The 13,342-nt window shown below is 36.4% G+C and overlaps 1 protein-coding gene across 2 annotated transcripts in view; it reads right to left on the bottom strand.

Moving 5' to 3' along the window:
* Positions 1 to 941: 941 nt before the first annotated feature.
* Positions 942 to 13,342, bottom strand: part of LOC103705091 (long chain acyl-CoA synthetase 6, peroxisomal-like) — a 28,200-nt gene continuing 15,799 nt past the window's right edge. For both annotated transcript variants that reach the window (XM_017842266.5, XM_008788696.6), the window contains exons 15-23: positions 11,566 to 11,695; positions 11,323 to 11,441; positions 7,562 to 7,685; positions 7,389 to 7,475; positions 3,747 to 3,850; positions 3,587 to 3,672; positions 1,720 to 1,806; positions 1,546 to 1,632; positions 942 to 1,458 (exon numbers count right to left, since the gene is read on the bottom strand). In XM_017842266.5, the coding sequence (XP_017697755.1) occupies positions 1,360 to 1,458; positions 1,546 to 1,632; positions 1,720 to 1,806; positions 3,587 to 3,672; positions 3,747 to 3,850; positions 7,389 to 7,475; positions 7,562 to 7,685; positions 11,323 to 11,441; positions 11,566 to 11,695 (923 nt within the window). In that variant the 3' untranslated portion in view covers positions 942 to 1,359. The remainder of the gene's footprint in view (positions 1,459 to 1,545; positions 1,633 to 1,719; positions 1,807 to 3,586; positions 3,673 to 3,746; positions 3,851 to 7,388; positions 7,476 to 7,561; positions 7,686 to 11,322; positions 11,442 to 11,565; positions 11,696 to 13,342) is intronic.

Below are 13,342 nucleotides of genomic sequence, written 5' to 3'. Positions count from 1 at the left end.
AGGACTCACCGAATTTTGGTAAGAATTCAACCTCTCTTTCTCTCTCTCTCCCTCCCTCCCTCCCTCCCTCTATATATATATATATATATATAAGTGTGACCGCTTGAAATAATGACTCTTTTAAAAATGCCAAGTGCTGAATTGTACCGAAAACTAATGTATCTTCAAGACAAATTTGTAAGACATTCTTTCCGAACTTTTGGATTTTAACAATATTTTGATAATAATCAAATTTATTATATCTTAAGATTTAAGAAATGATCCAACCAAATCCGTTTGACCATAGGAACCTGCTCCCCATAAGTAGCTGAGTCACCTATTGCGCCCACTAAGGCACTAACCTACTTAATTAGTCAACCTACCCTGCCTATAAATAGAGGCAGGGGGGCAGCAGCCAAGGAAAAGCATGCCTATAACCAGGGGCTGGAGAGAGGGGAAGAAGAGGGAGGAGGATAGATGTACAAACGTAAGGCTTGGGAGTTTTAAGTAATTCTTTCCATGTCTTTGAATAAGACCGACATTTACCGATAACGCCACTTAATCGAAAAAGTAATGCCAAAATCCTCACATAACAAATTCCTTTGAAGCCGTTATTTTTAAAAAATGGATTTTGCCTTTAAAAAATTATCTAGTTATTGGTTTTTAAGAAAAGGTTGGATTTGCTCTCTTTTTTTGCTTGGAGTTGGATTTGCTTTTTCGCATAGAACAATAGGCATTGAGAATATGAAGATATTTATATAACCTCCAAGAAAAAAATTTCCCCATTTGTGTTACCATAAGAAGTCACTACGTGATCGTCATGCACAAGAGATCAATCCCTTTCAGGTATTCGGCCAATATTCAGCGTGAGTGATGTCAATGAAATGGAATTGTAGATCTATCATTACCTTCAAATGATGTACTTCCCTGTTTCCAAACTTTCCATCTCTATCAATAATAAGGGGCACCAAGAAAAAGTTTATATTTCACAGGATATAGCATGCTTAAAATGAGCCTAACTTGGGAGCAGCTCAGAGGCTTTTGTATCATGACATAGAAATATACTGCTGCACAAGTTGCAAGGAATCTAAATCTTATAGGCCTACTTTTACTAGAGGGCTCATGAATAATATCATGTATTTTGTCGAAGTGCAGATGGAGTTGGCATCATTACAGGACTTGCTCCTCCCTTTAAGAAAACAATGTCATGTTCGCACGTTGAAAAGGTAGCCACTATAATAACTTACACTTTATACTATCCCATTTCACCTATGTTTTGTCATGGGCAGAGCCATTGTGATACCTGCAGTTGGCTTCATTTGTTTCTGATTCTGTTCTCTCATCAGTTTCTTGGAGGAAAAAAAGCGATCCTGATGAGAATTATGATGGTTTGTTTGGTGATGGATCAGATGTAGATAACTCAGCATACATATTTGCAATTGCCTTTGCAAAATAAGCCTTTGCTTGAGGTCTCTTGACCTGGGAACAGATAGAAATTAAGATTACAGTAAATCTTCTTTCAACTATGATTCTTAGATGAAAGAGTATTAGGTTGGAGGGACATGCCTTGAATGTTGGAGTAAGAAGGCCATTTTCCAAAGTGAATGGTTCTAATGTCAAAGTAACAGCTTTGGCAAATTCAAAACCTCTCAGCTGTCACAGTTGGAGTACAAAATGTCAAGACCACTAACACTCCGGAAAGGTAGGCTAAGTTATGTGAGGTAGGGGGTATGGAGTTACCTGAGCCTGCTTTCCAACAGCATCCATCTCGGCAAGGACAGCAGCCTTTGCTCTTGAATCGGCACATAGTTCTCTTAGATCTTCATACTGCAAAGAATATATAAAATAACTATTTATAATGTTCATAGACACAGGCAATAAAAATGTGCACTCCACAGAAGTCAAGTGCTGATGCTCATGCATGTCAAAGTCATTTACGGTTCATAAATCAAAATCTGAGTTTATTGGTTGACTCAGTAGAATACATGGAATAATGATCTTCTAGCAGGAAACAGATAGTCACCGGCTGTATAGATGAATTCTTAGATAAGAAATAAAAATTTGCTATTGGCTTGCTGGTGTATATATCAGCTAGGGTTCAAATATTAAGGAACTAGAATTAACTATGATGCATAGTTGCATATGCAAGAAGTTTCTTCATCATCATCTAGGAAACCTTCCCATAGGGAATAATGTTCATCTTTACTGTGCAAATTATTGGCAAAAAAATCAAATTCAAAAACAATCCAAAATTCAAGGTAAAAAATTTTGCTAGCAGTTAGCAATACCTATGCAATTAAGCAATAACACAAGATACTATTGAATGTTATTGGTATGACCATTAGTAGGTTTCTATATGCATAAATTAAGTTGCAAAGAAGCCATAAATGGAACCCCTAATCTGTAGTCATGAATTGAGAGAAATATATAGAAGAGCGTCCATACAATCTGATGATTTTGTCAAACAAGTTGCTCATAGGAATGATATCATGTAGAAATTAGAAAATTGTCGTTCCTTGTCCAAAACATGGAGGGCAGCATGCCTAGACATACTATGAAAGTTTCTTTATAGACTTATTACTTTGCCACAAATACTACTATTTACCCTTAATGCGCGATTAGGTTCACCTCCATTGTAAGCTTCCATATTTTTTTATATTTGTAAATCCACAAATGCTGACTTTAATTTTGTGTTTGAATACTTCTAAGAATCTATGCTCCACATAATTACCATTGCTTCCTTGTCTTTCAGATTCCCTTGGATCAAGGTTCGCCGTACCGGTGCCGCACTAGCATAGGCGTACCGAGTGTCGGTACGGTATGGTACGTGGTACGCTAGGCGTACCAACACTGGCGTACCGATATCGGTACCCATCGGTATGGGTACGGTACGTCCGGTACCGACCGGTACAGCATACCATGCCTTGGATTAATGTTGTAGACTTGTTGTTGCTACTTTTTTATTGAAACGGTCATGTTATCTTCCATAGTGGTTGTATCTGCAAGAAGCCAAGAACCCTCTCAACGTGAAATTCATTTTAAACTTTTCAACATGGGGGATTTCGATTTTGAATCCAAATTTTTTTTCTTCAAACCTTGACCTGAGTATTTTTCTAAACACTTCGATTCCCAGCAAAATGCTCCTTAATATCCTTATTTTCTTTCAAATTAATCCTTCTTGAGATTAAGTAGAAGCATGCTCAATCGATGAGCAAAAATGGCAAGCTTAGCATCTTATAACTTCAAAGAATAGATCTTACTGCATACCAAAATTTAATCTCAACAAAAAGCACCTAAAATGTAGCTTTCATACCATTCAGTAGTCTATCCAAGTGTTTTGAATTGGGTTGATATTACATCGGGACATGCTTGCAAATAGAAGCTCAAATACCTTGTACATGAAGACTTCAGAATGAAAATTGATAATATAAAATCCTATTTCCCAAGTCCTCTCATGCTTAGGGTGTACGTGCCTCTATTTTCACTTAAGGAAATTTTCATGCGATGTGGTGTTGTTCAGAACACTAAATAGGTAGAGACTCCATGGTCAAGAAGGAAAGGATGAGTTCTGTTACAGTAAACTTAAAGCAGGTGAAAAGAGATCCACCTTGATTCCTTCAGATGCAGCCCAAGCCTTCAATACATCTGGCTCAACTGAGACTATTGCAACCAGACAAGAGTTTAAGCTGTCACCTTTAAAAATAAACAACAATTAATGCGCACATATTGTGAAGCTATAAATAAGCTGACAACATTCAGATGGTTACCATAAACAAAACACTGAGAAATGAAGTTGCACTTAGCATAAGCATTCTCGATCTTCTCAGGGGCTATGTACTCGCCCTGGGCCAACTTAAAGATATTCTTTTTCCTATCATAATTTCAAAAAGTGCAGATGTAGAGTATCAACCATAAAGTTTGTATACAGCATAGTAGCAAACTAACTAAAGATAAAGTAAATATCATATGCATGAAGACCAGCACAAAAACATACAAATATACACAAGCTCTGCATGTAGACATAAATAAAAGCACGCAGATACATACAAGGATGTGTACATATTTAGCCATGAATACATAAAGATATAGAAAATTCAAGAGATATACACGTAAGATAACAAAGAGTTTGAAAAGAGAAGTCCTGAATTTGTATTTTTGTACATTACCATACAATTTAATGTGGAAGCCTCAATTTTTTATGCCTACACACACCTGTCTATACATTAACAACAGCCTTCTGCCTCATATCTAGTCCTTCAAACTCCAGATGGCATGGAAACAAAATGCAAACAATTTTTACCTGCTACTGGAAATGGGTAAAGAAAACAATGCATGAGTCATATGCAGGACAAATATGTTAAAGAAAATGTCCCAGATGGTAGAAAGGAAGCTTAATGTCATTATTCTTTTTTTTTCTTCCCAAATGAACTTTTACAGTTTTCTTAGGTTGTTCTTTGTGACCACACTCCACTTATAGCAGTGATTTCATACCCCACGTTAAGTGTTATGTGACTAGCATACTACCTTTTTAGTGCCTTAAGTAATTAGAAGTTCAGACTATTTCTGGACAAGTTTAGGTAAAATCAGTGGATTTCATTTTTAAGATAATTTAAAAGATAAATCTCCTATTTAATGGAGCCAGGTCATATGAAAACTCAAATAAGGATTTGTTAGTTATTCTCCCTCTTTTACTTCCTCTTTCTCTTCATCTTTCTCTCTTTGTTTTCCTTTCATATTCTTTTTCTGCTCACTCCTTTCTGCTAACAGCAGCAAACCCCTCATCTTTCTTTCTTCTTTAGCTATTCTTCTTCCAGCCTTCTTTTCTACCTTTTCCCCTTTTCCTAACATCTTTAAGAAAGTAACCATCGCCTTCCATTTCTCTTTCTTCATTCAATGTTAACAGCAGACAACCCTTTCTCCTATTACTAACTCCACATACACTGCACTGCGTATGACTGCAAATTGATCTAAATAGATGCCACGGCAGTTGAAGCAATCACCTGAAGTCCAGTTAGGGATTAGCTAAAGGAGAGACAGACCACAGAATGGAACAATCTGTTGCATATATTGAAGCAGTAAAAACAATCCATGTTAGCTACCAGCAGAGTTTCTTTGTAATCTTGAGTGTCGTGAACGATTATGGAAGGTAAACTTTGGTTTAAAAAAAAAACTAATTTAATTTCCAACTATAAATCTTCATCACTGAGGTCCACAAGTCAGTGGCCTAGTCGACCAAGATGAAAGCTTCTATAGCGGCAATATCCTGACAGTGGATCCCTCCAAAGCCATTATAGACCACTATATGGAAATAACAACTGTAATTTGTCCAGTCAAACTTCTGAATGGATTTTCTGGGATAAAACAGGGCCTGTTATAATGGCTTTTTTTCTAGAAAAAGATTGGGCAAGCCAATTCAATGTTATACTGACCATTATCAGCCATTATAAAATGATATAGCATGATGATAGGAAAAATAATGGCATTATTTGCTTAAGACACTTTTCATTTTTAAAGGATATCTCTTGGAACTATTTAGCAGTATATATGTTTTTGAACTGGTAAAAATATGATTATTTTTTTCTGACGAATTAAGTTAAATGACAGCCATTTTTTATGCTGTATAATGACTGTTATAACAGACAATGGGTAAATAACAGATATTATTAAGCCCTCAAAATTTATAAGGGCCTGAAACCTATATAATGGCTGTTATAGCATTATTTTCCACTGGTACATTAAACCATGCCATAAACTTATCCCTGTAAATTAAACAGTCATCTCAAATGTGGATGAAACCTGTTAGGAGGCATGCAAACTATAAGGAAATTAGAAACGAAGAAGTTTGCATCGGTTTCCTCCTTTTCCTTGGCAGCTGTTGTCTGTTGGTGGTTTTTCTATTTCTTTTCTTTTTCCTAGTTTTAGCTTTTTCTCTCTGACAGGCTATCAATCTAATGTCCAATGTCTGGCCAGCATTCAAAGAGGTACCTACATAGTTGGGACCAGGTATCACGTTTTCAATATAAATGCGATTCCTAATAATAGGATCTGAAAATGCAGCTATTATCACAAGAAAGAAATTGACAAACAAGATGCCAGGATTAGCAAGTTGAGGTAAGTAGCTGAATTCAGCTACAGCTGAAGCAAGCTTGGCATTCAAATTTAAACTCGAACGGGGCCACCATGTGTTGGCTTTATAGTTCCACAAAATGAGGTTAAATTCTATAGATAAAGAATCCAGGTCCCAATCAACATTTCTTTCTTTTTTAAAAACGGATCAGAAAAATGTGTAAGAGAATAAACGTTGCTTATTTCAGAACAGTGAAGAAAAGTTGATTATAGCAAAATGCTGGACCATGGGTCATGCATCAAATACCAAAAGCAATTAGCAATAAAATGTATGTATTAAGAACTCTCTATGAGTAAATATCTGCTGGAGTCCTCTAAAACGATGGCATTAATAAATTAGGTCAGGCATTTGTCCTAGAATATTAGAATCGGTATCAGTTTCCTACCACAGCTTTGATAACAGCATCAACAACTGACATAGTTGAGGAATCATAAATTTGCTCCATCATGTTTTATATGCATAAACTTGTTTTCTAAAACCAACTTTGCTCACTCTTTTAAGAAGCCTTATAGAACAAGCACCAAACAAGCAAGAAGGATATATTAAGATGAAAAGAAATGACAAATCAGAGAAAACTACAAGAACAGAGTAAAGTTACTTGTCTTTTATCTGATAAAGGAGTGTAACAATATATCTCTACCCTGAAGAAACAAAATCGATGACTTTAGAACAGAAGAGATGGATCTGTAAAAAAGGGAAACTGTTGATTGTCCCTTATTTTAAGGTACTTGCCTCAAAATACTATGATTTTTTTTCTGTGCCAATAGCAGTTTTTGGGCAGTCTATTTTGCACACTCTAAGTAATTGTTAAAATTATTGTCAGGATGTTTTATCAAATGCTTCAGATAACATGTCATTTGCTTACATGAAGGCATTATTGTCAAATCACAACAAGATAAAAATTTATCTTCTATCAGACCAACAAGAGGAGAGAAATCCATAAATAGTGAACAGAAACCTTCTTCACCATGCATAAGACCTATAGGATGGTTTCATCATACCAAAATATCCTTCAGTGATGGAATTTTTTTACATATGCAATTTTTAATGTTTTTTTAAAAAATAAAACTAATTCAAATTCCATCACCACAGAAGACCGAGCCATCTGCCCAAGTTTTCCAATATGTGGTTATCATTTAGCCCATTGAGGCTGATAATATAATAAATGTGCATACTAAGAAATCTTTTTGCACATGAATATAAAGTAAGACAAGAAATGAAAAGGAATTCTGAGAGTTTTTCTATCTACTTAAGTTATCACAAATAAACTATGCAAGTCTACCTGTCTATGATCTTTAGACGTCCTCCGGGCAACCACATACCTATGTCTCCAGTATGCAGCCAGCCGTCTTCATCAATTACCTCTTTCCTGTCCAATTAGTTAAGCTTTTAATGAAACTAACTTTTATAGACTTTGTGCACAGATACGAGGATGAAATGGACCAATGTAATTACGTCTGAACATCATCTTTGTAATAGCCTTGAAAAATTATAGGACCCCTGACACAAATTTCTCCACGTGGATATGGTTGGTCATCAGATGTGTAGCTCATTTCAGGAACATCTACAAGTTTGATCTCTGGGAAATAAACAAAATCCAAAATAAGAAAAAGGACCCATACAAACTATCACAACAGCAGGAGCTCTAGGAATAAGATACCCTGAATTCATCATCTCTTAGTTTATCAGAAGCATCCAAAACTCAATAGTCAATACCATAAACAAACAACTATTTAAGTAAAATAATGTCAAGAAAAATAAAGTCACAGAAAAAAGCATGGTATACTGTAAAGCATTAGCATCACACTTGCAACTCATATAATCCAGGATACAATCTACAACTGGGCTTTGAAACTTGATGCAGAACTTATGATACACTTCATTGACAACACATGCATGCACTATAGTCTTACAAAATATACCTTAATCTTACAAAAAATAATTTTCTTATAATAAAAAAAATTCAGCAATTGAACTTTACATAGTACCAGTCTCCAAATATGATGTTTTGTACCCTAAAAACTAGCAATTTCCACTTTGCACAAGATTAGAGATGATGGGGACTCATATCCTAATAAAACATTTAAAAACACAACTTCTACATCTGAATCTCAAATTATGAAACACTCAAGTTACATTTTTTTGTGACAGCTTTCCCCTGTAAAAATACATGACTAAAGGAGACAACCTTACATCATTTCTGCCATGAACCGAGATTTGAAATCTTTTAAAACTCGAAGTGTGACCATCAAAGCCAATCAAAGTACCGAAATATTTAACATTCTCAAAAGAATCCATATGATCGAACTAATTTCAAGCAAATAAAATATATTATTATCAATATTTCTTAGATAAAATCCACTGAAAAAAAATAAACAGTCGAACATATAATACTGAACCTTCATAGACACAAGCAACAAAAAACAAAATGAGACATTGTCAACAATACATCCACAATCACAAAGTCTGAAAAGGAAACTGCAAAATGTTGAGTCCACTCCATTTAATAAGTCTCCCAGACCTCTCAATATTCACTCTAAGAAATTATATAATAAAAGAAATGAGCTACAAAGCTCCATAAGTAGACTCTTAGCATGATGAAAGAACCAAAGGGTGCACTTGAAAACCTATGACTTGAAAAAGATTTGCCATACCGGTCAATGTCGGTACATATACTGACCAATCCGTACCGGTACCAAATCAGTACGCAGTACGAAAGATATTCCGACACTCGGTATACCAAACTAGCTCCCATACTAAGTGTACCAAGTAACTACCAACACTGTAATAAAATGATACCGGCATGGTATGCTGTACCGGTCGGTACCGAGCATACCGTACCCGTACCGATGGATACCGGTATCAATACGCCAATATCGGTACGCCTGGCGTACCGCATACCATACCGTACCGACACTCGGTACGCCTATACTAGTGCGGCACCGGTACGGAGTTCGGTACCGGTACGGCGAACCTTGGATACTGGTATAGGGTTCTGTACTGAGACGGCTAATCTTGCTTGAAACAAAACACATGATCACATTACACATCCTTCATGTTGAAAATTGGGCTTTATTGAGATAAAAGTATGGAACAAAATGACACAAAATAACCCCATGATATGGAGGAAGACTAAGAAAAACTAAATTTGAAACTTCCAAATTATAAGAATTGGATAAATATAAATATAAATATAATTATTTGACACACATTAAATAAGAAGTACAAGTGAAAAAAAAATTTGTGTTATAGTAACATCAACAATGTGAACTATCCTACTAAGTGAATATATAATTTTAAAATTAAAGTAAGACTCATGTAAGTCAAAATGTTAAGTTCTATTATGTATATGGTAAAAAATGAACATATTTAAAAAAACCTAAAACATATGAGAGGTAGCTATTAAATAAATATGACAAATAAAATATGATAAGCAAGAAAATTCCGTATGCTAACTGAAAAAAGCCAAAACAAGTAGCTAATAAAGTGTGTTTTATATACACAAACTTTGAAACAAAAAAGGATGGATATAGTTGTACTTTGGTAATATTTAAGCTTCTTGAATCACTTCACTTATATGCCATCACACAATATCAAATTACTCATACAGAATGATGAACCATGATTAATCACACATAGCAAATCTGAGAAAATGTAAAATTAGATGACTAATTAAAGTTATTCAAAAGAAAATGAATAACTTAAACATCGAAATTTATAAAAATAAATAAGGCTTACAATATTTAACAAATATGAGGATTCTAATTTTCAAAAAATGAAAGTTGAGAATTATCAAGTAAACAAGCAACATGAATTACATTAACCAACACTGTTCCCATATATCTGCACTACATAGCTTATCTTCCTTCCTCCCTAATGCCGTTAAAACATTCTTTTTCATTACCCACCAATCAATCGCCTTCTCACCTCCAGATGTAGAGCCATGATATATATGCAGTCTAAACCTGTACCCTCTTCTTCTCTTTCAAGCAAATCTGAAAACTAATTTTTTTAATATTGAGTTCAAATCTTAAAACCTGCATGGTCTAAATTCCAAAAGAAAACATATGAAAAGAATAAAAGAAAAAAAAAATCACTAGAAGTAAAATATTAAAAAAAAACCATTGATTCACCCCTTTTTAGATGCTCCTTTAACTTGATCAAAACTAATCCCTCCATTTTATTAGTTTTTTACCCCTATTTCGCTTAGCTCTAACATGGCCAATTATAAAGAGAAAATCCATAGGCATGCTCAGCCCAGGCGTTTGCAAAATTAAACAGCCCTGCCCATCAACCAATTTTTTAAAGGATCCTTTGTTCATTGTTATACCAACAACAGAACTTTAAGATATACCTTTTTCATTAAATATCCATCATTGTTTCAGCAAAATACGATATACAATTTAGTTTTTGTAGGCATATTGAATAACTTATTAGTTATAAATTATCTTAATATGATTTTGAAGCAAGCATGAAGCACAATCATTTTATTCTAAAACCAAAACTAAAATTTGTAATCCATTCCAAGAAATTAGCGTCCTAAATAATTCGCATTAATAGAATACAGCGTAAGGAAGCTCAGGTAACTTTTAAGCTAATTTCAATTTCTAAGACCTACACTCATATTGATAAAATAATTTGAACCATTTTGCATTTTCCATTCAACATTATTAAGAAACTTCATCTATTCTGATTTCATATAATTCTTTCATGTTGAACTCAAATAAATACTGTAATCCATCCCTTGTTTAGTTAACCAGCTCCCCCCCCCCCCAAAACACACACACACAAAAAAAAACACTGTAGTTTTTAAACTTGTTAGAAAAAAATATTACACTTTTCACACATGATCAGCTTTCTGGACTTATGCATGATCGATGCATTAAAATTTGTGTTATTTATGAGATGATGCCACTACAAACACATGAAGGGTCAGAATTCCAAAGTGGAAAAAACTAAAGGAATGAAATAGAAGATCTTCGAAAATGTTCCAGCTAATATGTTGCTATCCAAGCATCTTGGCAGTCCTTTTTACTTTGACTATTACTAAAATGCAGCCTAGCATAACATATTACTGGAGAATAATAATCAATGAAGAAAATATGCAGTTTAACACATTCAGAAGCAAAAAACTATCAGAAATGCATATAAGCTGGATTAGCAGCATTAGCTATAGCGTAATATTTTTTCCTTTCAATTCATGAAACGAAGCTCACCACAAGCAGGATTTGGAGAGCCAACATGACCAGTAAGCCTGTCACCTTCATCCATTGCACTTATGACACAGGCTGTCTCTGTCATTCCATAACCTTCTAAAATCATACCACCAAAACATCTGGAAGATTGCAAACCTTTTATTTCTAAGGAACAATCTACTAACTTTAAGTCATATAAGAAAGATTTGCTAATATATCGTTATATAAACAGATGAAAACTTGAGATATGGCGAATTAGCTTACATTCTCAAAAACTCTATGACATCTGGTGACACTGGAGAGGCACCTGAAGTCATAATCCGGACCCGTCCTCCAAGCTTCTCTTTTATTTTGTTAAAAACTAGTTTATCCCACATTGGATATGGATTCTTGCCTGAAGGTATAGAATGCAAGCATGACTTAATATGTAACAAAGAATCAGCGGACAAACGAAACTGAATGGTATATATAAAGAACGATTGAACACACATTCTAGAACTGACAAGTACTGGTTGTACAATTAATAGCTATGCTTTTGTTAGTCCTTCAAGATAAGGTGATGCACGACCATATTTTGAATAATATTTTACAAGGAAACCTACTGACCTGAAGGCATAAGGACAGCTCTAGGTTACCACCCATAAGCCCATCCAGCACACCTCCCACCCCCTCCCCCCAAACCAGCAACACACTAAATAAAAATAAAACTCTTCTTAAAAATATTAACAACTCAGTTCTCTGTCAATCGTTTCACTTCTGATTGGATTGTTATATGCAATATATAATACAATCTGATTGAGAACATATGTCATCAAGATTCCAGAGTACTAACAACAAAATCTTGCCTTACAGTTGAACCATCGATATCATAAAACCCAATATCCTGTGGTGATTTGTCATAGCAATAATTTGATTAAGACCACGGAGCTGCACCACTTTCTTGACAAGTATATTTAATCAGAAAGAGCTAGAGATATTTTTACATCGTTCTTGACTTGATTTCTTTTGCTGCAATCCACATACAACATGCTCGACCTTTGTCAAGTGTCAACCCCAAGGTTCGCCGAACACACTTCCCCACCGGAGCCAGGAAAGAAGAAGAGAACGAGAGAGTGAGCGGGGGAGGGAGGGAGGGAGAAGAGGAAAGGCCGCCTGCGGAGGTCCGCGGGAGGGCGGCGGAGGCCAGGGAAGGCGCAGCGGAGCCCGCAGGGGTGCGGCAGAGGCCGCGGCTGCCTTTCCTGTTTCGAAAGAAACAGGGGACGGAGCCGCAGTTTTTTAATTTGAGGATTTTTAAGTGAAGTCGACAACGGATTTGCCAACTTCACTTACAAATTCCTAAATTTTTTCTGCGGCCGCATCCCCTGCAAAACAGGGGACGCAGCCGCGGCCTCGGCCTCCGACGCGCCCCCGCAAGCTCCGCAGCCCCCCATGGCCCTCCGTGGGAGGTGGAGGCCTCTCCTCCCTCCCTCTCTTCCCCGCTCTCTCTCTCTCCTTCTCTTCATCTTCTCCGGCTCCGGCTGGGTTTGGCCCGTACCGGTTTCCACTGCTCCGGCGTACCGGTTACAGGCCAGACCGGTCTGAACCGGCCAGTACGAGCCGATTTATCAAACCATGGTCAACCCATTTATTTAAATCAGGGTCAACGGAACCGTCCCGAACCAAGCGGTTTCGGCCATTCCAAGCCGTCTCGGCAGCTCACCGGAACGGTTCCGGTAGCGAAAACAAAAACTGTTGCCGGAGGCGGAAAAGGAAAAGAAAAGACAAAAAAAGAGAGTGAGTAGGGGAGGGAGGGAGAGGGAAAGGGAGAGGGAGAGGAAGGGAGGCCTGCGGAGGGACAGCAGGCGGAGGCCGCGACTGCTTTCCTGTTTCGTTTGAAACGGGGTCCAGCCACTAAAATTTTTTAAAATATTTAAGTGAAGTCGACAAGCGAGTCGGCAACGAAAACGAAAACCGTTGCCAGAGACGAAGAAGAAAAAGGAAAGAGAGGAAAAGAGAGAGCGAGCGGGGAAGGGAGGGAGGTCGGCGGAGGCCGTTCTTTTGT

Source organism: Phoenix dactylifera, chromosome 14 (genome assembly GCF_051530095.1).
Source record: "Phoenix dactylifera cultivar Ajwa chromosome 14, Ajwa_hap1_PhDact_Kaust_v1.1, whole genome shotgun sequence".
Taxonomy (NCBI): domain Eukaryota; kingdom Viridiplantae; phylum Streptophyta; class Magnoliopsida; order Arecales; family Arecaceae; genus Phoenix; species Phoenix dactylifera.
Note: the sequence above shows the minus strand (reverse complement) of the source record. Positions and strands in the feature narration are given on the sequence as shown.